Source organism: Ornithodoros turicata, chromosome 5 (assembly GCF_037126465.1).
Source record: "Ornithodoros turicata isolate Travis chromosome 5, ASM3712646v1, whole genome shotgun sequence".
Lineage (NCBI taxonomy): Eukaryota > Metazoa > Arthropoda > Arachnida > Ixodida > Argasidae > Ornithodoros > Ornithodoros turicata.
In genome coordinates, this window is record NC_088205.1 from 38,378,489 (window position 1) to 38,405,566 (window position 27,078).

Consider the following 27,078-nt stretch of genomic DNA (forward strand, 5'->3'; position numbering starts at 1 on the left):
ATCACCTTATCTCTGTTTTGGCCTTATCACCTTATCTCTGTTTTGACCTTTTTACCCCCCTCTCAACAATAAACCGCAAAGCTGTGTGACATCGCTCTGGCAGAAAACAGCGACCAGAACACGTGGAGGGAACATATCAGGACAACATCTGGCCAGTGATTTCCCCAGATATTCACTGCTGGGGGGGTGCCAAGCTTTCAAAGAAGGGGGGGGGGTATGCTTGGTGAAGGTTCCACTTACGGAATTTTTCTTAGACACGAAAATAATCGTGGCACAATGGTGACATATCTGCACAGCTTTCCCGTTTTATTTGTACATGTTATTCGTTAGAACACAGTACATTAGAGTAGAGATTCATTATGAACGGCATTCCAACATTAAGATGCATAATCGCACGACCGACAAAGAAAAGACTAGCACCTTGTCTCTTGCGCAAATGGTTCTCGATGATCCACATTGAGTTTGCGTGCCCACACACATTTTTGCTTGTATATGCGCGCAATATATGCATTGAACAGTCACTTTCAGATGATTTTGGACAAATGCATGGTACGATCATCTGCATGACTGTTGTCCGACAGCATAAGTTTGACAGTACAGGATGTAATTCGCTGCGCCGGACTCACTACCAGAACTTGTTGGTGGCCGAGCTGGGGGGGGGGGGGGGGTTACCTGAGAAATTTCAGGGGGGGGGGGCTGTTGCAAAAATGCAGGAAAGGTGTACACCCCCCTGGGGAGATTGTGTGGGGAAATCCCTGCTTCTGGCAACATTACGCGTCACCATTCCGCAAGTCAGCTTCACCTAACGCCTGCGTGCATTAGGAGAAGCTCGCTTTAGAACTTGAATGCAACAACTCAGGGAGAATGCATTCATTGATTTCCGGGCGTATGAGGCTTTCATGTTTGTGTCGTCCCTAAGTGTGGTCTGCCTCGGCCAAATCTCGTTGTTTACGTCGCTTTAGAACACCGTCGTGCGACTCGCGGCTGGAAAGCACGTGCTGGGTCTTCTGAATCATCTCGCGAATTTGGGCAGCATTGGCAAAAAGCGGAGACCTGGCGTTACGACTGACCTCTTTCACTGACAGTAATGGAAAATGAACAGACACTGTCTCTTTTCTTGCCTCAATTTTTATTTTGGTTTAATTCGTTTGATACGAATTTCAGATGATACGAATTTTTTCCGCTACCCCGTGAGATTCGTAGCATCGAGTTTCTACTGTACAGTCAAACCTCATTACAGCGAAATGTGATACGGTCAAACCTTCATATAACAGAAAGCTATATACAACGAAATTTGCAGTACAGTGAAATAATTTGTATTCCCTGCCGCAGCTGGCTCGCATATTTCGTCAGGCTCGATACAACGAGATATTTGGTACAATCGAAGAAATGTTTCCTGTGAGTTTCATTATATCGAGGTTTGACTATACAACGAAATATAACAAAGTAATTGACCGCTTCTGTCAGGATGCCATAGAGAACGATGCATTTTCACTCCCACTAGAACGAAAGAGTTTTAACCAGGTGTCTCGCTAAAAAAAAGTTCCCTAAATAGCATTTACTCTGTCCCTAACACATGCCCAAAGGTAAAAGAAGCATGCAGAAGGTGCAAGCATATGCTCCCATTTTACGGTACTTTTATTCTGACTCTCGCCTTAACCACCCTTTATCGGCAAGGCAAAATAATGTTGCTTGCACTGATTGCAACTGGTCCGTCTTCCGTGTGTCATCTGCTAGCCTTTGGGCAGCTGTACCTGTAGGGAGTCAACACTATACAGCCGATTCCAGGAGTAGAGATTGATATGGGCAGCCTTTTTTTTTTGCCCTGACCTGCACCATTAAGAGGGGAAATCACCGAGGAGCCATCTCCGATTCACGATTCATCCATCAGCCATCACGATTCACACAAACATCCGGGTCTCAGCAAGGTGAAAGCTCTAACCAATACCCCTGTTACGAGTTACTCCTCCGCGGGATTGTGTAGTTCCATAAACACGTGTGACCTCCTTGACTACTGAGGTGCAGGGATCTCCCATCATGTGCGGGCTGCCAAGGTCAACTGAGCTAAAGGAAAAAAGGCAGGTCCGACCAAGGTGAATTCTTCTTCATTGTCTCTATGTGGACTGAATCTACTGACTTTTGGGGTTGATGTTATCTTAGCTTTCCTAAGCTTTCCATGTCAGAGTTTTTCGACACCAGCACGCAAAGTCCAAGTGTCATGTTTCGTTTGCCGCGCTTATTTCTATAAAATTATATTGACCAGCTGATATTTCTTTTTGCAGACAAACTGCTTTTGCAAAGCCAACTGCTATGTATTCACGGTGTCCGCCCATTTGGTCGAACGTCGCTTGGTCGAAAGCCGGTTGATCGACGCCATTTGTTCGAAAGACGTTTATTCGAAAGGAGTTCAAAGCTCGCAGCGTGTCGTTAGCACCTCTTTTTCTGTAACTTTTGACTCGAGCATACGGAGCAGGCAATCAGTGCCCTCTGTTTTTTTAGTTGTTTCTTGCTTTCTTTTTTTCAGCTAAAGAGGGTAGACCACTGGTTATTTGCAGACCTTTGTCATCCACGAACAGCACAGCCTTCTAGCTTTTTACTAATTCCCATCCGAAAGGAAAATTGAATTGAATTGAATTGAATTGAATTGAATAGAACAATGTGGAAGTATCCTGCGAACTAGTAGGACACATATTGAAGAAAATGGCCTCAAGTTGGGAGCAGCCAATAGTCTGTGCTTCTTCTGGGCACCCTTTTCATTGCTGGCGACAAATTTAAAGGGAATGATCCGAAATGGGATAGTGATAGGTGCGCGAAAGGCACTAGAAGCCTCTGAATGCTAAGAAGGAAATTTTGCCATAGTATAAAATAAAGATATTATATTAACAGTCATATAAAACATTAGTTCAACCTTGTTTAGAGAATGCATCTGCAGTCTGAGATACCTACACATCCACGCAAAAAAAAAAAAAGTACAAAGATCTGCTCCCTGGCTTATCTTTAGGGAGTGACTTTTTCGGGTTAAATGCCATTCTCAGATTCGGGGGGTAAAAATCGGGCGCTATTTTTAAATCTGTAATTCAGGGAGAAATCGGACGATAATTGTGGCTTCAGGTGTTATCGGGTGTTTTTGTGTCTCCCCTTGTCTATTAAGTCCTTTCCTGATCTCTCATTCTTTTTTTTTGGGGGGGGGGATCGTGACCTTCCAGTGGTAATCCCCGAAGGCATAGACAGTATTGACACACATGGGTGTATTGCTGGGAACGTAAGTGACCCATTCTTACATGTGTTACACGTAGCGACCTTTGTTCGTCACTTGAGGATTTTATAGTGACCGGAATTCGGGGAGAAACCGGGTTTAACGCGAATTGGTCGGAGGTGAGTTCGGGGGGGAATAACCAAGCGGAATCGGGTTTAACCCGAAAAAGTCACTCCCTACTTATATTTAGAGCCTGAAGTTTTAGGGTTTAACCCGTTTCTTCCCCGAATTTGCACCTCGAATTGAAGGGTGCCGCTTTAGGGTGAAACCCGATTTTTACCTGGCACATTGCCCTCACTGAAACGTGTGTAGGAATGCACACTAGCTTGTTTGGCAGCAAACGCAATTACATCACTGTTTGTACCAAACCAGTACAGTTCTTTTGAGTAATAGAGCCCAATTTCTCCCCAAATTTAGCTTACTGAAAGTCTTTCCACTCAAATTCGCATGAATCCAGAGCACTGTTGATTTCCCCGATTTTTACCCCCCGAATTGGGGAAAAAATATTTCCGGAAAACTTCAGGCTCTACTTATGTTGTCTAGGTTTTGAAGGACTTCTTCGGTTACATGTATGTTGGAAGAACCAAATTTAAATTCACTTGCATATAGGCGCAAAGTAATTAAACTAAACCACAACAAATAAGTAATGGTGATGTAGTAAATAAACAAACTCCTCTTTGTCCCAACCAATGGTCAGTTAACTACAAACATTAATACATAATACATTGTTAAAATTTGTCCACGTTCAACGCGAATAAATCATTCAAAAATATCATTTATTTATTTGATTTATTTATTTTGTCAAAAATGTTGATTATTTGACAATTGACATCAATTATTATTTGACAAAGTGTTGTGGGACATATATGCCATGTTTAGTCACTATCTGTCAGAGAATGAAAAACCTATCAAGTTGTCGAACGGGATAGGGTGGACAACCCAGGCCAAAAATCTATCAAACAACTGCTGCCGTTTCGACCAAAACGGTGTTCGATCAAATGGCTTTCGACCCAATGTCCCGCGTTCGATCAAACGGCTTTCGACCAAACAACGTTCGATCAAATGTCCCGGAACCGTGTATTCACAGAAAAAGTGTGGTGCATTGATTGATTGATTGATTACATTAACCATATCAAGTTTCTCCAATCTACAAAACACGGTCGCAAATGAACCTACACTTGATGTTTACGAGTCTCATACCATTTATTATTTCTCCTTTATTGGAAACGGTTATAATCGTGCAGGAGGACATAAATAGGCGACAAAACATTTTTGTTTACAGCTTCTACTGCAATGTCACACCTCCTTCCTATTTGACGTCTGGCATATGGGTGTCGGAACAAATGGTCCTAGAATATAAGGACCCCCTCCCCCCCCCAGAAAAAAAAAGCCATGGCAGTAAAAAAAGAGTTGCAGTCGGTAAAAGTGTGAGCGATATCGTTTGGTGAGCTCTTGTCCGATGAGCGATTGTCCGCACCCTGGTGAACTTCATTCCGATAAAAAGTAATTCGCAGGGGCACTAATGGACAGAGTTCGAGGTAACTCGTTACTGTAACTAAGTTCCTTTTTTTGGTAACTTGTAACGTAACTCGTTACTTTTGCGCTGTGGTAACTTTCAGAGGAACTCGTTCCTTTTTCAGGTAACTTTGCCAAAGTAAGTTAGGTTCCAAGTTACTTTTAACTCGCTTTTCACTCACGTCCACATATTTTCTTGCTTTCTCTTCAGTTCCTTCATATCATTTTTTGCCATAAAACGTGATATTCAATAAATGACGGTATTTTATTCAGGAAGTAAGAACCGCTGCCATTGAAATGAAGCTGAACCATTGTGTGCCCACAGGGAATAAGATGCAAAGCGTTCGAATAGACCTCTACCAGAGAAACGTCATCATGATATCCGTAGACAGGCTGAAACAGAAACAAATCGGAAGGAGAGCGCTGGTTTCCACGAACGGGCTCTTGTTCGCTGCCTCCCAGTGAAAGAAAAGCAGGACTGAGGGTCGCGTCCCTTTAAGGGACCATATTGTAATCCCCTCAAGACCGTGGCTTTCGGGCGCGACCTTGTTCACCTCTAGCGTCGAGCGTAGTTCAATTCTACCAGATTTGTGGCGCTGTTGAATACTATGGCATCATTTGTTTACAAACAGGAAGAGGTCTATTGTTGGACATAAACGAAAACGATCTAAGTGTGTTGCACTCCTCCGCAGGCAAGTCAATGTCTAACTCAACTGCTCACGCGCGCTGCACCTGCGTAATGCTATTTTGTGTCCGAAATAACTTGGAAGTAACTCGTTCTATTTTTAAGTAATGCAGTAACTGCGAGTTACATTTCAGGCTGAAGAACTTCGTTATTAACTTAGTTACATTTTGCACACGGTAACTTAGCTTGTAACGAGTTCTTTTTGACAGGTAACTTCTCAATCTATGCTAATGGAATTGACTCGGGATTTACCGATACTGTCAGATGCCACGATTGAAAATAGGTCAGTGGTTTGATATAGCTCCTTTGTTCTGGAGATGAGTGAACAGTGATAAACAGAGATCTAAAAGAAACAATAAATTGTTTTATGGCTCACACGTCGAGCATGAAACGGTCACCAGAATAGTTGAATAACATTTTTTCTGGACCATTTTCTCCTATACCCATACACATCGTATCCACCATATGCGAAATAATTATTCGGCATGAAACGGACGTAATCTTTAAATTTCCTTATCAGCTTATCTTGTCTTGCTACAATTTATGTAGACGTTCCGTGTCATCGGTCGCTTTCCATGCTGGGGGTCGTCATTCTCCACAGTGTATAGCACTAGGGTGTAGGATAAAATGGTCCGGCAACGCATGAAGGAATGATGATAAGGTGTGCTGGGCACGTTTTTCCTTCTGATGTCGCAGCTTATATCAAACGTTGCCTACGCTGTGGATTATTTTTTGCCTGGGGTTCATTAAAACTGACTTTTCTGTGAATTGACTTCTGGCTTTGTAATCTTCATGCACTACAAGAACACACAAACATTACAAACAACAGTGCCCTTTCAACAAACATTCTGACGAAGTGGGGAGGTTTTTCACTCTATAGAAGAGGAAAGCCACCCCATAGGTAGGGGTCTAATATGATTCATAACGATGCCTTTATATTCTTCGTTAATGGCATGCAGTTTTTACTGTTCATTAACATCAGTGTTGATTAGGAAAATTACTCTCAGTTTCAACAAATAATGAGGGCGAATGATAGGCATAACCGGCTATGATCCGTTTGCTTAGCTGTTCACAACGGCGCTCCTGTATTTTTCGGTGCACGGAACCCCGCGGGACCATTGTTTTTGCCCACGCAACCAGGGACAACTTTTTCGGGAACCCCATTTCCCCAAATGCACGCTTGAGATAGTGTGGTGTAGCGCGAGGTTGATAGAAAGCTTCTCTTCCTATATTAGTTACCCCATTAGTCTTACCTTATTATTACTGTAGTGCTGAGTAACACCCAGTTGCATCACAAGAAAATGTTGGTGTTTCGTGCGACAACTTTGCTATTTGATAGTCTATTGCCTATTCAATTGAAGTGTCATAACAGTGACCACTGCTATAATCTAATGTAGGGTAGCCGATAGAGTAAATTACTGTGGTATTGTTTCCATGTGATGTCTATTTTACTCGTCAGTCAAATCGGTTTCCGACCAAACAAAAATGGAGGAGAGGTCTCAATAATGGATCCAGGACATTTGCTCACTGCCCGGAAGCTCAAGGCGTACAAGTGCTCACCAAGTTTTGTACGTGCCTGTTGTTTTCGCAAGCTATGTGTGTGTTTAGTGGCACAGTATAAAATGTTTGTTACAGGAGAACGTGCTCTTGTGGCTCTTGTGGCTGGAGGGGTGACTGGCTGTGATAATGCTGGATTAAAATAATAAGCCCTGTGGTCACTTCCTGAAAACTTGATGCCCCGAGTTTTGTTCTTTTTCTTTGCTTCCCCCTTTCTCCTTTTTTTTTTTTGGAATGGCAAGCGGACCTCCGTCTGGCTGACCTTTCCTTTCTTTTTCTTAATAAGCGTATTCCCCCCCTCCCCCTCACAAAGGGAAGACTGAAGCTGGCTTTTTAGCAGCTGTCGGACGACGAATTCGTTTCTCAAAAGTTCGAAAATTAAAAAGAAATTTATGCAAAAAATTGGTTTAAGACGCTTTATTATTCACTGCTTCACACAGTGGAAAAGATTAAAATAAGTTATGGAACTGTCAGGGTGGGCTCATGGTAAAATGGAAAGGGGTGAGCAATTGGCCGCTACCCCTCAATAACATAACCCAGAGGTGGCGAGAGTGATAGATGATAATTAATTCTGACCAAACTATCTATTGACAGGCTACAGAAAATATACGGGTATATATACAGCTGTATATACCAGATGCATATATACAGCACGTTGGGATATTAAGATGTACGTGAGATATGTATACGGATCAGCATAGGAAGTAGCTCTCACTTTATTTTTTTGCCCTCCCTATGTCAGTCTAACGTGTGCAGCTTCGCGATTATTGAAATGTGTTCGGTTTGGAAGAAACATCTATTCGATTAGGAATTCAAACGTTGACTTGCATGTTTGATTCGGAATTTGAATGGAGTATATGACTACTCGCTTTGGTTGACCTTTCCTTTTTTTTTTCTTTAATACATCTTCATTTCCCCCCTCCTCGTGTTTATTCACACTGTAGTAAAAAGTCAACGTCCAAAGTGAACAAGCCCACGCGTATCAAAAGTGGATGTCCCACAGGGGACATTTTTTCTGTGGGCATTTCTTCCAATTGATCATTTTTCCTGTGGCATTTTTTTATTCAGGAACATTTTTTCCTAAACCCCCTTACCGGACCATCTAATAACAGAAGCAGTGCCGATTGTCATATTCAGTGCAGTTAAAAACTTGTATGCTTACAAAGACAGCACCATATAAACGTAGGATCCATGGTTCCTTCACCAAAAATTAGCGGTCACTGTGCACAGAAAACAAACAAGGATGATACGACATAGCTGCAGGCCTGCCTGCCGGAAAACATGCATTGTCATACTGATCAGGTCGGAAAAACCCAAGGCAGGGAAGAGACTGGGAGATTGCAACACACACACTATCTCCAACTATCCTAAACAGCAGACGCTTTTGTCGTTCCCTTACCTAATCTCCCAAAAAGAGCTGTTTCAAGGACGTCAACAGTGGGAAGGGAACATGTCAGGAAAAGGAATCTAGGATAGGGTGTTGGATTTACGATGCTGTGTGGCGGAGGGATCCCTTTTACCCCTTTAGCCCGCGATGTGGCGCCACAGGGAGGCGCAAAATACATCAATCAAGCCGCGCGTTACCTGGCTTCATGTTTTATGATATATTGGGAGAACAGATAATCGGATGCAGATATTCCTGGTGTTAAAATGTTCTAGAAAGATTTTTGCTTTGCCACTCCAGGAAAATTTCTGCGTAAGTCTCATAGTTTTTTCAGAAGAGCATGTCAAAGCTTGAGTATTCAATTTTGGTAATTTTTTGTACTTCAGTAACATGTTTAGAAAAATAGCTTGAGAAAACCAATAATTTTTTCTGAAGCGACAAAGCGCATTTTCGAACGCTATCAAACAAGACCAGTCTCGTGAAAAGTGTGTAATACCAATTTTCAGTGTTGCTCGCTGTACAGGGGGTTGTTTGACATCAGACGTCGCACCGCTCCACTACGCCACATTTTTCATGGCAAATTTAAAATATTTATAGCGCGTTGTCGCTCGTATGGTTCCGCATATGATATTTAGAAGCAACAAAGTCTCTAGTCACATCACCGGCATATCATGCTTGTCTACTGCTTTACAGTACCTTTAACTCTTTCCTTACCGCTACAAAAATGGCCATTTTTGGGTGGTTTGACGAATATATTTTTTTGTGACTGACAGCATCACTTCAAAATATGTTGATATATAGGAGAATGTAGCCAAATGAATGCCCTATGGAGTGATGTAAGTTTCAGAAGCAAAGCTATCTATGTATTTCTAAAATTCATTTTGGAACACACAAAAATCAGTCCAAGCAGCAGAAACCTCATGAGGATATGCCTGTATTGTGAACAAAATATCAACCTACAAGTTCCAAAATATACAAATTATGGCAAATTTTAACAAATGGGTTGAAGTGAGGTAATTGGTTCAAGTACATACTTGAGTAGAACTGCAGCAAGGGACGCAGACAAGCGAGTTAAAACATAAATGACAGGAGACCTGCAGACTCGCAACTAGCAGAAGTTCAATGGAAGGAATCTTCATGTATGAGGAAGAGGATGGGTTAGTGCAGAAAGAAGTCCTCCAGTACACTGGAAATGTAGTTAACAAGTTAACAAGTGGGTTGAAGCGGGGTAGCTGGGAGCGGGTGGTACAAACTACCCCGCTTAAACCCACTTGTGAACTACATTTCCAGAGGATAGAGAGGTAGCAAGCGAGCTGGTGGTATAGATCCATAACTTAAAAACCCGAGACTAGGGGACAAAAAAACGACAACACAGACAAGACCTCGTTTTTTTGTCCCCTAGTCTCGGGTTTTTAAGTTATGGATACATTTCCATTGTAAAGGGGTCCTTTCTTCACTAACCCATCCTCTTCCTCATACATAAAGATTCTTTCCATTAAAAGGGGGGGATTTATTGGCAGAAAAAAAAGAAAGGGGTTTCCATTAAAGTTCTGTTAGTTGCAAGTCAGCAGGTCTCCTGTCGTTTATGTTTTAATCCGCTTGTCCGCATCTCTTGCTGCAGTTCCACTCAAGTGTGGCAAATTTTGTCAGAAATAATATGTACGAATATCAACACTATGGATCAAGAAGTTAATGAGTTGTGGAAAATAACAGCAACACCCATGTTGATCATATAACTGAGTGGCAGAGTTCACATCATAATTTCTACAGAAAACATTAAGTTTCATGCACATCTTTCCTGTTCTTGTACCAGAATTTGCTATTTCACCGCTTTTTTTCCTCCCGGTTGGTTTTGAGACAGGAAGGACAACAATAGTGCATGTTACAGTAGAGTGTCGATGATACGAATGTCACGGGTTAGCGGAAAAAATTCGTATAATCTGAATTTGGATCAAAAGAATTCACCCAAAATAAAACCTGACCTTGTGGGTGACCTTGGGAGAAGGTAGTGTTTGTGATTCTGAGTACCAGTAGGAATGATTGAGCCTCCCACACCTCTCATCATTTAGTTCATTGAAGAGCACACATCAAGTGAGATACATACACACAAAAAAAGCTTATTTCATTACCTTAGCATTCAGTACAATATGTGTATCATTTAACTGACTGTTAATATCGGTGTAACCTGTTTAATGATGGTCATCTGCATGACAAAATCTAAAGTTTTGTACCTTATGAATCTAAGCCTAATTCAGCAATTGTGCTCAGTGCAACAGTATTATAGCATACTGAAATTTGACTGCTGCACCATTCTCTTGCACATTTTAGGCTGAAGTGTATTGTCTTAGGCTAGGCTATTGTCTACAATGCAAAAGTAAAGCCATAGCAAACTAATCTTCTTTTCATTTTTGTCCTTTCTAGGCCCAGCACTTCAATACTGTGTTTGCATGTGCAGAGAGGGCAGGCTACGTTGATCCATCTAGGGTTCGCCTTGACCACTGCTGCTTTGGAGTTGTTCTTGGGGAAGACAAGTAAGTTGTACTGTGCTGGACAAACGTTTACGGCACACACTGCGGCGCATTTGTTCCTCAGAGTGACATGCTAGAAGCGAATGGGACTGTACGGACTTGGACATATGCCTAGGTATCCTAGTCACCTGTTTGCAACTCCTTATGGCACCATTCGTTACTAGTGTGTCACTCTCAAGAAGGAATGCCCCAGAGCGTATTCAGTAAACTTTTGTCCAGCATTGTACGTCCATTTCATTCTGGGCAGGATGATAAATGTAACTACTGTGACTCTGCGGATGTGTTTTTACATTTTTCATCTAGTACAGCTGAGATTGTTGATGGTTGTCCTCAAAACAGGTAATAAGAATTTGCTGTAGGGAAAGGAGCAGGGGCCAAACTCTAGGGTAACCTTTAGTTGCAGATGACTAGAACAACTGTCTATCGATGATGTGCACCTGTCACAAGCGAGCCGTTGTCGTCTTCCCTTTTCAGAACGACTATATCCGCAAATGGACTATGTTGCAACGGTCATGCAGACAAGACTAGTAGGGCTGTGTGAATAGTGAAATTTCGGTCCAAATCGAATATTTATTTCTTCCAATAATAACAAATCGAATGCATTCGAATATTGCTACATGTACTACTGCATAGAAAGCTACGGCTTGAAAAATATCTTCTGTTAGCATTCACATCATTGACCAGCATATAGCCATTGCGGGATAGGGGCATGTAGCCACGGGAGGGGGGCTAGGGGGGCTTGAGCACTCCCTACCTGCCACAGGCTGACCCATGCAAATCGTGCAAGTCTGAGGAGAAAATAATATATGGGGGGAGTAACGATAGCAAACGTTTTTTTGCAGTTCCTAGAGCCTATGTACACTCTTGAATGGTTTTCAAAGTATGAGCTTCTCAAAATACTTCTGATCTGGCGACAGGGCCTCGTTGGTCATGACAGCCTACATATCGTCGCATTGTGAACGTTCAAATCAATTATTCTAGATTTGGATCTCTTATCTTGCAGCGTGCACAAGTACTATGTGTGTGTTGGTGCATCCAGGATTAGCGGTGACGGGGGGCGGGAGTGGTACATGTTTTCATATCAAGCCCCCCCTCCTTGGAGGTCTGGCCACGCCACTGAGCCATTTTCAAATGTACAGTTGAACCTTGTTAATTCGAAGTCGTCTGGACGGCAAAAAGAATTCGAATTAAGTGTGGATTCTGACTAAGCGAACATGGGCACATGGTGAAGGAAAATATATTGATTTGCCGAAGAACTCACTTATCTTTGTCTTCCGCATTCCGAAAATGACATCGCATGTCACCGTTCGTTCAAGATGGGCTACGAAGTTCATCATATAGCTGCACGTGCACTGTTGGCTTAGCAAACTTCCAAAAACAAGGGCGCACATGCAGATGCTATTGGTACAATCGGGTAAATTTTTTCTTTCTGTCCAGTAAGCGGCCTGTAGTTAGGGGTGCAGATATGATGATAAAACATGCATTCCTCGTGATTCATAGTCACAAACACTACATAATGTACTAACATTAAATTTGCTTCGCATAGTTTATAGTTGCGCTCAGATAATATTTTCATCAGACATGTACACAGCTTGCTGCTTGATCATGTACATGATACAATGTAATATGTGATTGAAATTCGGGGAGAAATAAGGTTAACCCGAATTGGTGTGAAACTGATATGGGAGACACTAAATGGGCAGAATTGGGTTTAACCTGAAAAAGTCAGACCCTATATAGGACTCACAAGTACAGTCTGCCACAAAGAGCATTTTCCTACCCAAAATGACATGTAACTGTTGTCCATTTTGAGTAATGTATCACAGCAGCAATGGCACCTCGCTCAGCACAAGGGGGGAGGGGGCGGAAATTTATTGCCAGATGTGCTCAAGCAAGACACAAGCAAGCACAAGATGTGCTCACATGTCATTAGGAAGCCTTTTCCTCGTAGTGTAAAGTTTTGCAGGTTTGTTCTTCCCCATCTATTTATCGATAACACTTCCTGGTGCTCTTATGTCCTGAATTAGTACATCTTTATGCAATAATATCAGTGTAATGCTGTCAGTGATAACTTTAATAAATTAATGAATTTCTGTAGCCCTTCCCACAGCAGAAATGTGCTCAGAAAAGTAAGGTTTCCACTTCAATACACCAGTTTAACTGCTTCATGGCATCTTTCAGGCTGAGGAGTTGAGTGTGCTTTACTATGTGTGCCATATATGTAATTGAGAAAGTGGGTTTCATTTTCTCCATTTCTTTCCATGTTCTGTCAGCGCACAGTCTGAGTAGCAATTATGTGGACAACCCCTCTTGAAGCAAAGGCGTGACAACAGGCTCTTTATTGGCAAGGGGTTGTCTTGTATGGCACAGCTTTACCAGAGCTGGTAAAACGGGGACAGATGTGTTATCAGTAGACTCTGGATTTCTCGGCAAATGCCTATTTTTTTCTTTTATATATAGTCCTAATAGTGCATTTTGAGTACAGGGGCACGAATTAGGTGTTAGGGATCACAGCAGAATCTGTTTTGTTGTGCCTATAAATGCCTATTTCAGTGGTACATAGTGCCTATTTTGGCGCAAATGCCTAAAATGTTTTTTCATCGAATGTTGTCTAAAATTGCAATTTAGCAGGCTAAAATTACACAATTTGCGGCAAACATTTGAGAGGAGCGTCAGTGGAACGCCCTAAGTTAGGAAACACCAGTATGGTGTGCACGGCACATGGAAACAGCACCGGCTTGGCTGATAACATGCTGAAAACAAAGCCAAGCGGACAACTAGTGTGCTGTTGCTGCAAAAACCCTGCATGGGGAAACTCTGACGTCCATTTCTAGTCCCCTCTACAATAAGCTTGATCTAAATTAAGTGTTCTTCAACCCAGACAGTTCGAATATAAGTTTTGCTGTTCATTAGGGCTAACTAGGTTGTGAGAGGGATATTCTGCTGTGCGAATCATTTCGATAAATGTAAGGTAACGGGTGTTTACGCTTCTAGTAGCGCTGGAAGCAACGCCTGTGACTGTGAACAGATAACTGCTGAGTTCATGTACTATTCCAATAAAAATGACAACCCCACCTTTAATTTTGTCTCATCTTTTACTAACTTAATTCATTCTGCCTTCTGTACTTTAAGCAGGGCCGAACACATGCCCAACAAAAGCACTTGTTTATGGTGCCTATAACAACACTTTTAGTGCCTAAATCGATATTTTTGCTGGCTGTTATGGGCACCTAAAATAAACTTTTTTCGTGCTTAAATATCCAGGGTCTAGTTATCAGTTCAAGTGGCCGACATACAGTTGAAATTCCACATCAATCCAGACATTTCAGTTCTGTTTTGGTGTGTGAAATGGTTAGAGTAGAAAATTGAAAAAGCACTGTGTGTCAGCTTGAATACAATTGAAAAGCTCAAGCTTCCCTTGTAGTCATCCACATTGAACGAGTTACCTCATATATACATATTATGGTGGTCAAAGGGGTAATACAACCTGTAGAGCACTTGCAATGAATATGAAGCTGTACTTTCATGTGAAACTCAGCAGATGATTTAAAACTGGAGCCGAAAGCGTTCACACTGACCTTGTGTACAGACTATCTGTTGAGCTGTATTCTTTGAATTATCAGATCAAAGATTTGTTACTGACAAATTTCCCTTGCAACTATACATTTATTACCCTAAGCATAAAAAACTGGGAAGTGTTCAACAGCATTGTTACATGTTCTCGTTCAGGAAGAAGTTCAAGACACGATCAGGTGATACAGTGAAGCTCTCTGGGTTGCTCACTGAAGGTCTTCAGCGATCTTTGCAGAAGTTGCACGAAAAAGAGAGGGAAAAGGTGATACATCACTTGCTTTTTGTAGTGAGATAAGGCTTAGCTGTTTTGTCCCTTCTTTCGAAAATTCGTGGAAGCGCATAGTGTTCACTCTCCACGTTTATATTTTGTGTAGAGTCTTTGAGCGAAGTTGATCTATGCTGCAATAAATTAAAGTGAAATAAACATCATTTTCTTACATCATAGTGGCACTTTAAGGTCACCGCTATAGGTGAGAGCTTCCATCATGTTGTTTACTTATGTTGAAAACATAGTGAAGAATAGCAGAGATGAGGAATTTGCTTCACAAAAAGGAACTCGTTACCAGTTAAGTTACTGTGTAAAAAATGTAACCAAGTTACTAACAAAGTTACAGGTAATGAAAGTGAACTTGTAGTTCCCAAGGTACCCTGGAAAAGTAACGAGTTGCTTTCAAGATACGTGTTACCTGATATGCACTTTTTAGTTTTTAGTTCTTTGCCTTTCTATAATTAATTCAGATCAGATTTTGACCTCACGATTGGCGGTGCAAGACGTTTTATAATAGCTTTGATATTACGAAATAAGCGTGCCTTTACGTACTTCTTTAGGGAGGCATTTGATCTCGTAATAAAGTTCTTGAACAGAGTACAAAACAGACAATGAAGGTTTCGGTTCCATGAGTTGGCCTATGCACTATTTCATTGAACCATACCAAGTTTTAATCTTGCTACGCAGTGCCCTCTGTCATTAAAAATACACTACTTGTTGCTATGATGAATGTCACCTGAGTCTCCTAAAGTACGACAGGATCCACAGGGAGCTGGGGGGGGGGGGATATCGCCTTCCCCCAACATCAGTTTATGTATTGAATTTCCCTCTCCCCCCGTTCCCAGAGGTGGGCATCCTCACAAGGGAAAATGAGGGTGAGGGTGCCCTCATCCTCACATCACCCTCACCTCACACACATTGAGGTGAGGTGAGGTGAGGTGAGGTGAGGTGAGGTGAGGAAAATGTTTCAAGAGGGAGGTGAGGTGAGGTGATGAAAATTTTTTGAGAAGGACATTGAGATGAGGTGAGTGAGGAAAAATTTCCAAAATTGAGATTGAGGTGAGGTGACAGAAAATGTTTGAGAGGGAGGTGGAGAAGACGTGGAACGGCTATTTTCAATTGCGCGATCTCTTAAAAGGGCACCGAGAGCCAGCTTTTTTCTATTACCAGTGTAGCAGAAATGTTTTTGTACTGTGAGCATAAGCGCTCTACACTAAAATATGTTCGCTGGAAGCCCGTTAGTTTCAGACTTTCAGTTCAGTCAGATACATGATAGACGTGTCAGATCAGATGCATGTAAAGCATAGGTGGGCATTTTCCAGCGGCCTCACTCATCCTCACCTCACGAAGCACAGACTTTATTCGCCTCACTCACCCTCACCAAATCTTCCTCACCAGTAACTAAACCTCAGTCACCCTAACCCTCACATTCCATTTTAAATTTTGCCCTTACAAACCTCATCTCAGGGCATCGGGATCCCGAGAGGCCTTATCATCCTCATCCTCACATGCCTTCACCTCATGAGGCTATTCACAACCCTTATGGCCTCACGTATCTTCACCTCATGAGATCCTCATCCTCACGTGTCCTCACCTCATGAGGGCCCTCATGTCCTCACGGCGCCTCACGTACTTTCGCCTAATGAGGACCCACATGGCCTCACGAGTCCTCATCCTCACGTACCCTCACCTCATGACGGCCCTTATGGTTTCACGTACATTCTTCTCATGAGGACCCTCATGGCCTCACGACCCTTCATCCTCACGAGTCTCGCCTCGTGAATACCGTTATGGCGTGGCGTGTCTTCAAGTCACTAGTAGGCACATAAGCCTTAAAAGAACTTTCCTTCATGTTCACCTGACACGTCGGCGTTGAACTACTGTGTCAGTAGTTGGTACTAATGATACTGCGCGGCATTCAACTGCTTAAGGGTTTCGTCGAGTGATTGGATAAATTTGGTTACAATTGCTACTGTCACAGTGAGATATAACGTTAGTGTTTGGCATCAGCAAAGAGGAGCCCGAACCCATCACCTCATCTGTGAGGTGCGTCACGGACCGTCAGGACTCCACGACCTCATCCGTGAGGTCCCTCACGAAAGGCTTCACAGCCTCATCCGTGAGGTCCCTCACGAAAGGCTTCACAGCTTCATCCATGAGGTTCCTCACGAAAGGCCTCATGGCCTCATCCGTGAGGTTCCTCACAAAGGGCCTCACGGCCTCATCCGTGAGGCTCCTCACAGAATTCGTTGTACTCTCACGTATTGATGGCCTCACGACGACTGGCCTCATGAGGGCCCTCACAGTGGGCCTCATGAGGGACAATGCCTCACGACTGTCCTCGTGAGGAACATTCAGCGTGGTCTGGCCTCACTCACCCTCACCTCATCGTCGTGAGGTGAGGGTGAGGCGTTCTCATGAGGGTCCTCATGAGTGAGGACGCCCAGCTATGATGTAAAGTGAATATAGCTTATGTGTGCTTTATGTATTTAGCTTAGATTTCAATACAATCAAACTAGTCAGTTGAGTCACATACATGATGTGAGACACATGAACAAGTCAGTATAGTTCCGTGTGCTTTGAGTGTTTAGATTTCAAGAAAGCCAAACTATGTTTAATAAATTCAACGTACCAGCAAACAACATAGTAAACAACATAAAACTTGACGTTTCGGGTCCCATGCAGGTCCCATCATCAGGGCTACTCTCTACTCCCGGCCTTTGGACTATATTTAGAGCCCAACTAGTCAGTCTGCAAGCAGATGTCTTTCACGTATTATTTGGAACGATAGTACATGACAACCAGTGATCTTATCAGAGACTGATGTAAGAAGTGGAGGCAACAACATACGCTTTAAGTGCAATAAGTGCAAATACTGGTTGCACAATGGTTCAAGCACAAGTTAAACCATTGAGCTTTTAGTACGGCAATGAAGTTAGGTGAACAAGCACAAGAGGTCTGTGTCTACATAAAGTAATTTAATTACTAAGTCAACACATAAGTCACCAGTAATCCGTACAACACGTCTACCTGATTGCTTCAAAACAGGGGTTTTGAAATGGCTGGAAGTTCCGGCTACAAACGAATACGTCTGCTATTTAAATAATATTGATCGATAATATAAAGTCACATAACAGACAAAAATGCAATACATACAAGTAATTCGAAGTATAGCTGCATAACGACTTCCGCAGCTCCATTATCATTCTCGCTTGAGAGATACTTGATAAAAGCCATTCCTGCCTTGCCAGTATGAAAAACAAACAACTCAGAATTGCTCGGCTTGTGAAACTTCTTTACCCATGTGCCCTACGTCCAACTTTCACTGATCGTACATGTAGTGGATACTTGTTGCAAGAAAGACAAACCAAGCAAGGTAATGAATCTTAGTTGTGGCTACTTGTAACATGTTGTCAGGAATCAACCAACGAAGCGGTAAAAAGCCAACTACAATGTATATACCTACCCGCTCCTAATAGTTTTTGATTCCACGTTAGCACCGCAAAGCAACTGTGGCTATGGGCGAGGCCACTCCTAATTGCAAGAGCAATTGTGAAGTGAAAACGTTTTACAGAAACAGGATAAGGTGGGCTCAACGAGGCAAAAATTATAACAAGTAGGTGAATACACAGGGTGGGTGCTATAAAAGGTCAGTCACATTTTCCACGTGATGCTATACCTACTTGACAGACAGACTTCTGCTGCCTCACAGCGAATAATTTATGCCAGAGAAACCTGCGAGAAAATTGTGGTTACCAGCCACCGCGTAACAAAATAAATATGGCCACGCAAACTTTCGTCTTCATGTATTTCCTATGCACAATACCGATGGATGGAGGCGAAAGTTCGCGTGGTCATATCTATTTTGTCACACAATGCTAGGTAGCCACAATTTTTTCGTAGGTTCCTCTAGGATAGATTCTTTACTATGAGGCGCAGGAAGCCTGTGCATGATAGAAGTATGCGTCAAGGAGGTATCACGTCTTGCACGAAAATGTGACTGACCTTTTAGAACACCCACCCTGTATTTTAGAAAGAAGGTTGAGGTGAGGTGAGCTGAGGAAGAAACCTTAGAATGTAGGTTGAGGTGGGGTGGGGTGAGGTGAGGAAAATACTTAAGAAAGAAGGTTGAGGTGAGGTGAGCTGAGGAAAATTTTTCAGAAAAAATGAGGTGAGGTGAGGAAAAAGTGTTCTGGAAAATGGTGAGGTGATGTGAGTTGAACATTTTTCAGAAACAAATTGAGGTGAAGTGAGGTGAGGAATGAAGTCCCCACCCCCAAAAATGAGGTGAGGTGAGGAAAAACATCTGGGACGAAAATTGAGGTGCGGGCAGAGATCGTGAGGGCATTTGCCCATCTCTGTCCGTTGCTGCTACGCGCTTCAACAAAGAAACCGCCCCCCTGCCCTCCACCCACACCAAGGGTGTGGGTCTGCCCATGAGTATGGCCGAAACAGAATTTGTAGTGCGCACCACGCAACAACACGGGAGCGGAGTAAGAAGCACACACGTGCCGTGCTTGCAATGATTGTCTGCAGTATTTGCAAGGCTTGCAAGATGCGGCTAGCAATGTTTGTAGACCAGAATTGACCAAAAGTATCTTCCCCCAACCTACTTTGAAACCGTTAGCTAAAAAAGGAACGAGTTCCTCAAGAAGGTGCTGCTGTTCAAAAGGAAAAATCGATCCAGCGCATGAGGCCAGCACTTTTTATTGCTGAACACAGTTCAGTGCTGACCTCTGATCATCTCGGGGGAACTTTACAAGAAGTCTTTCCCGGACAGTGCTGTGGCAAAGGAATACGTATGAGATGCATCGGTCCAAATGTTCAGCTACATTGAAGAACGTGCTTTTTCCGCACTTCAAGGAGGATCTTCATCGCAACTTCAGCCAGCTGAACTTGATAAAGAACAAGTTGCGCAGTAAAATGAAGCCAAATATGGTCGAAGCCATTCTGGCAATCCACGCAGGCGTGAGACGGCACGGGAATAGCTGCTTCGAGTTCGATCTCCCTCCCGAAGTTGTCAGGAACATCGAAAAGAAGAGATGCGAAGCAACCTCCTGAACACCATAAATACAGGTGCAATCTACATCAATCTCTACATTTTCAGGCACTGATCAGCACTTTAGCGGATTTTAGCGGCTTCTTAGCAAAATGTAGTGGATTCTGGTAGAATCCGTTGGCTACTTTAGTGGATTGTTCGTCTAGAATTTTGACAACACTGCTCCACTGTCAGCTGCGGTTATCATTGCAGCCATCGTCACACTTGCATATGTGTATAGTGACAATGCTAGACTAGCAGAAATTTTTTGCATAATGTAATATCCCTTGCCCATGCGGCAAGGCACACATGCATGGGTGGTTTTTAAGCCTGTTTGGACTAGACTATGTGGAGAAAAGTTGATCTTTGCAATTGACTGGAAATTTGGAGTCCGCAATAAGTTGGACCAGTTCCATGGCTCCTAGACATCCGAAAATCCTGTCAGCAACTGCATGTAGACCTGAGAACATGGAATCCCCAACTCGTGGGATTGTGAAGGACATGGAACACACTTTGCAATATCATCAACATCAACAGGAGCTTTGGGTTGCTTTGACAGCAAGCATTTATTTTTTTCGTTTGATGATCCGTTCAAGGCCCAGAGAGAGGTCATTCCATCATGGGTGAGGGACACTGATAACTATGGCCTAGCGGCTTATGCAAAATACATATTTTTTTAATGTCCTAACATTTCTGCACACATTACTAGGGCATACAGTACAGTCAAACTCCTTTGTAGCGAACACCTTTTTAACGAAAATACCTTTACTGCGAATTTTTTTTGCTGTCCCCTGAGTTTCGTTGTAAAGGAGTTTGACTGTATTCGATATTGTACCGAATAACCGCGCTATTCGTATTCGAACCCAATTACATTTCATTGAATACTCGAATACATTCGAAATTCCGCAAGCTGGCATCACCTCATGGCTTGGAGCATAGCCTTTGAGCATGCCTTTGAGCATACTTTACATGTGTCATACATGTGTCCGAACACATTTTCGAAAATGTTGCCATGAAAAATTATGTCCAGTCGTGCAGATTTTTAATTTCTTCCTGCTTGCATAAAAAGCTGGCATCATTGAGATGCTTGAGGCTGTGCTTGATAAAAATAAGGGACTTAAAGCATTGCGGTATGTGAGCACTGCTCTCAAAGGCGATGAACAGCATAATGAAGAACTGTCTGCACATGGTGAAAGTGAACTAGGTAACTAGCCTATTCGCCAGAGAGCACACATTTTCACTGTACATGGCTTTCTTAACTCGCCAAGCAGGAATTTTTTAATTGTCCCAAGTAAAAATGCCTATGTGGTTGCACTTCTGAAAACTGAGATGGCTATGGTGGCATACTACAGTGACCAATGAAGAATACCTTAATGTGCACGAGTGATTGTGCATTCCAATAAGGAACGTGCATTTTCATTTGTAGAATGTTTTTTAGAAGAAAAAAAAGGGGTATTTATACGGTTCCAAGCTACAGAAGAGCTTCTGGAGCAACTTTCCCGACATCATACTTCTGAATATTTAGACGTGTTGCGCAGGATATTTGCATGCATATTTTGGAAGGTTTTTTTGCATAAAGTCCCGGGCCCTGCTGATGAAGTACGTACAGATGGTAGCACAAATGTTCAGTACAATTGAAAACATCAAACGCTTGTATTCAACTTTCTAAGCCGAAGCAAATAAACTGAGGTCAGAATTATTATTAAGAAGGAACACAACTTTTGCTGTAACAAAGCTGGTACGGCACTGCCACCAAATTATGCATGCAAATCTGTGTAGCCTTTAGAAGTCTTAGCTGGGTCATTCCACGGGGAATGGTCCAAGGTTGTCAATCGACCATCACCAATATTTTTTTAAAAAATAGGGTGTGTGGGGGACACTGTCAGATTAATCGTACCGAATGTCCCAACTCGAAATATTGATTCCATGCGTTTTTAGAGCACCTCAGAGTTTGCGCCAGGCGAGAAAACCACACCACAGGTTTTCGTCCTCTTTTCGCGCGTGCTTGCTTCTATATACGAACCAATGTGGTTTTTATGTCATCCGAGGATTATGCAGCATAAGTTAAGCAGGGCGTGCGAAATAACTCTCCCCCTCGCCCTCTAAAGTAGGGCCCAAATGTCGCCGTTTGTGCTACCTTTGTGATTTTATTCCGCGTTCCGTGCTTACCTTGTTGGAAAAGTAGGTACGGCTCCCTGTTTACTAGCACATGGGGAACGTTAACAAAAATTTTCGCATATCTGGGATATACACTTGTTCTGTGAGAACCGTTGGAAAGTGACACACATCAAAGAATTACTTTTTGACAAACGCGAGAAACAAATTTTTTTCTCGGCCATGGTTTGCGTGGCATTGGGTGTGGAGAAGCACCCTTCCAGGCACATTCTGGTCTGACGCGTGAGACCCTTTAACAGGTTCGTCTTATATGCTTGGTACTACTGTCTTCCTGGGTTTTTCGGCGGTTCGTCTTTTATTTACACTTGTGACGTGTATGCTTCCGCGTCACACTAAAAGAAAGTAAAACCACACGGTGTCGTGCCCAAAACACGCCCTGTTGAAAATTAACGCTCAGCACCGCTATTGTTGTTCTTAGGCCCCTTGCATACCGGGAAAGCTTTCCTCTCAGAAGAAAACGGCGTTCGCTTCGCCGCGATTCTGCCCTCAGAAATTGGTTCGAAGTGGTGAAACTTCCTTGCTGCTGCAACTTCGTCCTTTGATACCCACAGGCAATTTATGCTCAGCGCATCCTTTGCCCACATACACAAGTCCATTGGTGTTAGGATCTGCCCCTCCTGCGGCCGCTGGAGACTGGCTTTGGCAGCGAGCCTTTTAACATTTCCTCCTACTCCGTCGCACGGCCCCTTGCCGTGTGATGTTGCGTAGAAGTTCCAGCAAGCGCTAACACCAAAGTGCTCTTTGTGGTAGCACATGTCAAGAAAGCTTTTCTTATTTTTGTATTGCGCAGCACAACCATCTGTGAAGTAATGCACTTTTGTGACCTCAGGGTGCCTACGAAGGAATGAGTCTAAGAAGGCTCTTTGAAATCCGTGCACTGCGACATTTGTATGATGTTGGAGGCAGTTGGAAACTATCACGTAGGATTCCACGTTTAAGTTAGGACACTGGGGCTGTCAAGTGTACACAACTATAGGGTGCACTGTTGCCTGCGACTCATCCCAGTAGAATGACTGAGGAGAGCACTCTCTTTTGTTAGCGTTCTCCATGTGCTAGTAAACGTGGAACCCTACGTGATAGTTTCCGACTGCCTCCAACATACAAATGTCGCAGTGCACGCATTTCAAAGAGCCTTCTTAGACTCATTCCTTCGTATGCACCCTGAGGTCACAAAAGTGCATTACTGGAACATTACTGGAACATTATATTGCTGGAACTTCTTCGCAACGTCACACGGCAAGGGGCCGTGCGACGGAGTAGGAGGAACTGTTAAAAGGCTCGCTGCCAAAGCCAGTCTCCAGCGGCCGCAGGAGGGGCAGATCCTAACACCAAGGGACCTGTATATGTGGGCAAAGGACGAAGTTGCAGCAGAAAGGACCATCCTTGCCGAAAGACACAGCCGCTGCATTGCATTGCCTGGGACAAGGAAGTTTCACCACTTCGAACCAATTTCTGAGGGCAGAATCGCGGCGAAGCGAACGCCGTTTTCTTCTGAGAGGAAAGCTTTCCCGGTATGCAAGGGGCCTAAGAACAACAATAGCGGTGCTGGGCGTTAATTTTCGACAGGGCGTGTTTTGGGCACGACACCTTGTGGTTTTACTTTTTTCTTCTTTTAGTTTGACGCGGAAGTATACACGTCACAAGTGTAAATAAAAGATGAACCGCCGAAAAGCCCAGGAAGACAGTAGTACCAAGCATATAAGACGAACCTGTTAAAGGGTCTCACGCGTCAGACCAGAATGTGCCTGGAAGGGTGCTTCTCCGCGCCCAATCTCAAGCAAACCATGGCCGAGAAAAAAATTTGTTTCTCGCGTTTGTCAAAAAGTAATTCTCCAGATTTTTGATATGTTGGTTGTAGCTGAAGCATTGTGCTATCGAATGACGTAGGTCGTCGATTTTTAAGTGGTCTGCCACATTCCGAAATCTTCTTCTGTAAAATGCAAAGTTTTGGTGTGTGTCACTTTCCAACGGTTCTCACAGAACAAGTGTATATCCCAGATATGCAAAAAATTTTGGTAACGTTCCCCATGTGCTAGTAAACAGGGAGCCGTACCTACTTTTCCAACAAGGTAAGCACGGAACGCGGAATAAAATCACAAAGGTTGCACAAACAGTGGCGTATCTAGAGCTACCTGCGCCCATGGCAGCATGGTTAACATGATGTCCTTGGGAATGCGTTTTCGTGTGGTCCGCACTAGGTTTCACACTACAACCTCTCTAATAGCGGGTGCTTTAGATGATTTATGAATGTGCCAGGTTGAGTGCCCGACCTGGCACATTCACACCCAACCACATAATGGCGCCCCTGTTCACCTGGCGCCCATGGCACCTGCCCACACCTGCCACACCCTAGATACGCCACTGTGCACAAACGGCGACATTTGGGCCCGACTTTAGAGGGCGAGGGAGAGAGTTATTTCGCATGCCCTGCTTAACTTATGCTGCATAATCCTCGGATGACATAAAAACCACATTGTTTCGTATATAGAAGCAAGCACGCGCGAAAAGAGGACGAAAACCTTTGGTATGGTTTTTCGCCTGGCGCAAGCTCTGAGGTGCCCTAAAAACGCATGGAATCAATATTTCGAGTTGGGACATTCGGTACGATTAATCTGACAGTGTCCCCCCACACACCCTATTTTTTTAAAAAATATTGGTGATGGTCGATTGACAACCTTGGACCATTCCCCGTGGAATGACCCAGCTCCGAGCTTGCTGCATAAAGAATGAATCACTTTGTTTCATCCCGCTAAGTTTCATGGCGTTTCCCATTTCTCTTACTCTACTTCTGCTTAAGGTCCATTAAAAAGTGAATTTCGATGGGTGACCTCTCCATTAGAGATAATGCCTCTGCTGTATTTTAATTTTTGTTTCTCAGCTAAGCTAACTGAAATATTGGCATCTTGTTGTGTACTGCGCCATGCAAACTGGCCATTCTCACCAAAGTAGAACTTAGCAGGCTTTGATGAAAAATTGTCAGAATGCAGCAATCATTTAGTTCCTTCTTCTGCTCTGGTCTTTATCTTATCTGCAAATCCCTCTTGTGTCAGAGCAGCTGCTTCATTCTTTGTGTCTTCACAAATTTGTGGACACTCTTAGTCCTGCAAGTTACCAGCTCCTAATGCTCGCAAACTGTAACACAGCCGCCCAGAATCCCTCAAATACCTGACAGAGTCTAATGAGCAGGTTTGAAATTTGCAAAGCTGCAACAAAAATGGGCGGCACAATTTCCTATCCGTGCAATCATAGTGGGCATTGAAGTAAGATTGAGGTTAGTAAAGTTTAGACTCGAGGAAAATTCACAGCTGCCATTTTTGTGAGGGATATACACACTCAAGAGTAACACACTGTCTGAGTAACACAGTTTGTCCCTGTTTTTTTCCCAGGCATTGACACCTGAAGAACTGAAGCGAGCGCAAGAGGCAGTGGCATATGGATGCATTAAATATGCGGACCTCTGTCACAATCGGGTGCACGAGTATGTCTTCTCATTTGATAGAGTAAGTTAAATTCATTTCAAACCTTCAATTTTACCTGCATAATTGGGAGAATTAAGCATCAGTGTTTAATAGTACCTTCTGGCAAGGCCGGAGCTAAGGATGTGCGGGGCCTGAGGCAAAGCCACATCGGAGGGCCTCTTGGACACCTGCAACAATGAAGGCTTAAAGCTTTTGCAACCTGGGAACTTGCAACAGGGGAGAGGGATACAAAACTTGTGTGCAGGGCTGGCAAGTGAAATCACAAGACACCGGGGATAAGTAATATTGAGCCCCTCCTGGGCCACTCTCCTCACATCTCGATAACATATACTGTAAACGTATTTTTATTCGTAATGTATGAATTTTCATGAATTTTGTGACCACTAAAAAATCGCGAAAAATTGTACTCACGAACACAGCTTGATGTTTATCCCGCTAAACGAAACAGCCCTAAAATCGCAAAATGAAATACTCACAAATAATTTTGCAAATGACTGAATGCGCGATTTGCCAAAATTAATACATTGCGAATAAAAATAAGTTTACAGTAGTTCCTCCCCCTTCTCGCCGGCCCTGTGTGCATGTGTCCCTCATCACAATTTGAATTTCTAGATAAAAAGAGAAGAAACTTTTCTTTTTGTGGCGACTTTTCCGCACAACACTGCGTGTCCTGGCAAAAATATTAGGCACAATTGGCGTCTGTTGCACCAACGAAATGCTGCAGCGTAGAGCCCTGCACAATCCGCGGATAGAAGCGGATATCCGCAAGATACTTGCGGATTCGGATGAAAATTTAGCACTTTCTGCGGTGTGCAGTTCGGATGCGGATGCGAAGGCGGCGGATCAGCTAGCGGATCGGATGCGGATATACTGCGTGCTGTAATTTTTCCACCAGTAATTTATTTGTATTGCGCGCTGGCAGCGACCGCATGCTCGGGTTCACCTTTGACCATGCACGGCCAAGACGGGAGAGGAGGCATTCTGGCGTGTCGAACCACGCGAGCACCGCCGAGGCAGCGTTCCATGCGTCCCAGAAGTCTCTCCATATCGCGTTTGTTGAAAGGTTTACTTTTGGCTTGTCGTCGTGAGTCCTTCCGTGACAGCATGGAGGCATCCGATATTATACCAACATACTGCCGGCAGTCTTTACGCGTCCTTCGAAACGTGCGGATTTTGCGTGTCGGATGCAGGTGTAAACGGTTGTGTATGCTGCGGATGCGGATCGGGTGCAGATAACGTGTGCGCGGATGCGGGTCGAATGCGGATGCCAAAAATCTCATCCGCACAGGGCTCTACTGCAGCGTCTCTGCTTGCAAACTTGATTACCCAACTCAACGTTGCTAAGCCAGACAGGGCGTCCTCTGTTTTCATTCTTGTAGCATTATGTGATTTCACGATATTAGCCATATAATAACACTACTGTTTAGCCCGTTTACTATGATCCTTGATATAACAATAACTCCGACATTACGATCAAATTGCTGGTTCCCGTCGGCTCACCCATTGAAGTACATGCAGACAAGGCATCAGTATAACGATTGCCACGAAAGTGTTTGCTCGCATATAGCAATCGGAACTCTACCAGCGGCCAGTAAAACATGCGAAAATCGAAAAGCAAGG

At 43.4% G+C, this 27,078-nt stretch overlaps 1 protein-coding gene across 3 annotated transcripts in view; it reads left to right on the forward strand.

Moving 5' to 3' along the window:
- LOC135394377 (arginine--tRNA ligase, cytoplasmic-like) overlaps positions 1 to 27,078 on the forward strand; it is a 106,532-nt gene that overhangs the window by 40,858 nt on the left and 38,596 nt on the right. For 2 of the 3 annotated variants that reach the window (XM_064625093.1, XM_064625094.1), the window contains exons 9-11: positions 10,819 to 10,928; positions 14,655 to 14,760; positions 25,366 to 25,479. In XM_064625093.1, the coding sequence (XP_064481163.1) occupies positions 10,819 to 10,928; positions 14,655 to 14,760; positions 25,366 to 25,479 (330 nt within the window). Of the gene's footprint in view, positions 1 to 10,818; positions 10,929 to 14,654; positions 14,761 to 25,365; positions 25,480 to 25,551; positions 26,091 to 27,078 lie in introns of those variants that run through there. The other variant, XM_064625095.1, reaches the window with a different exon arrangement.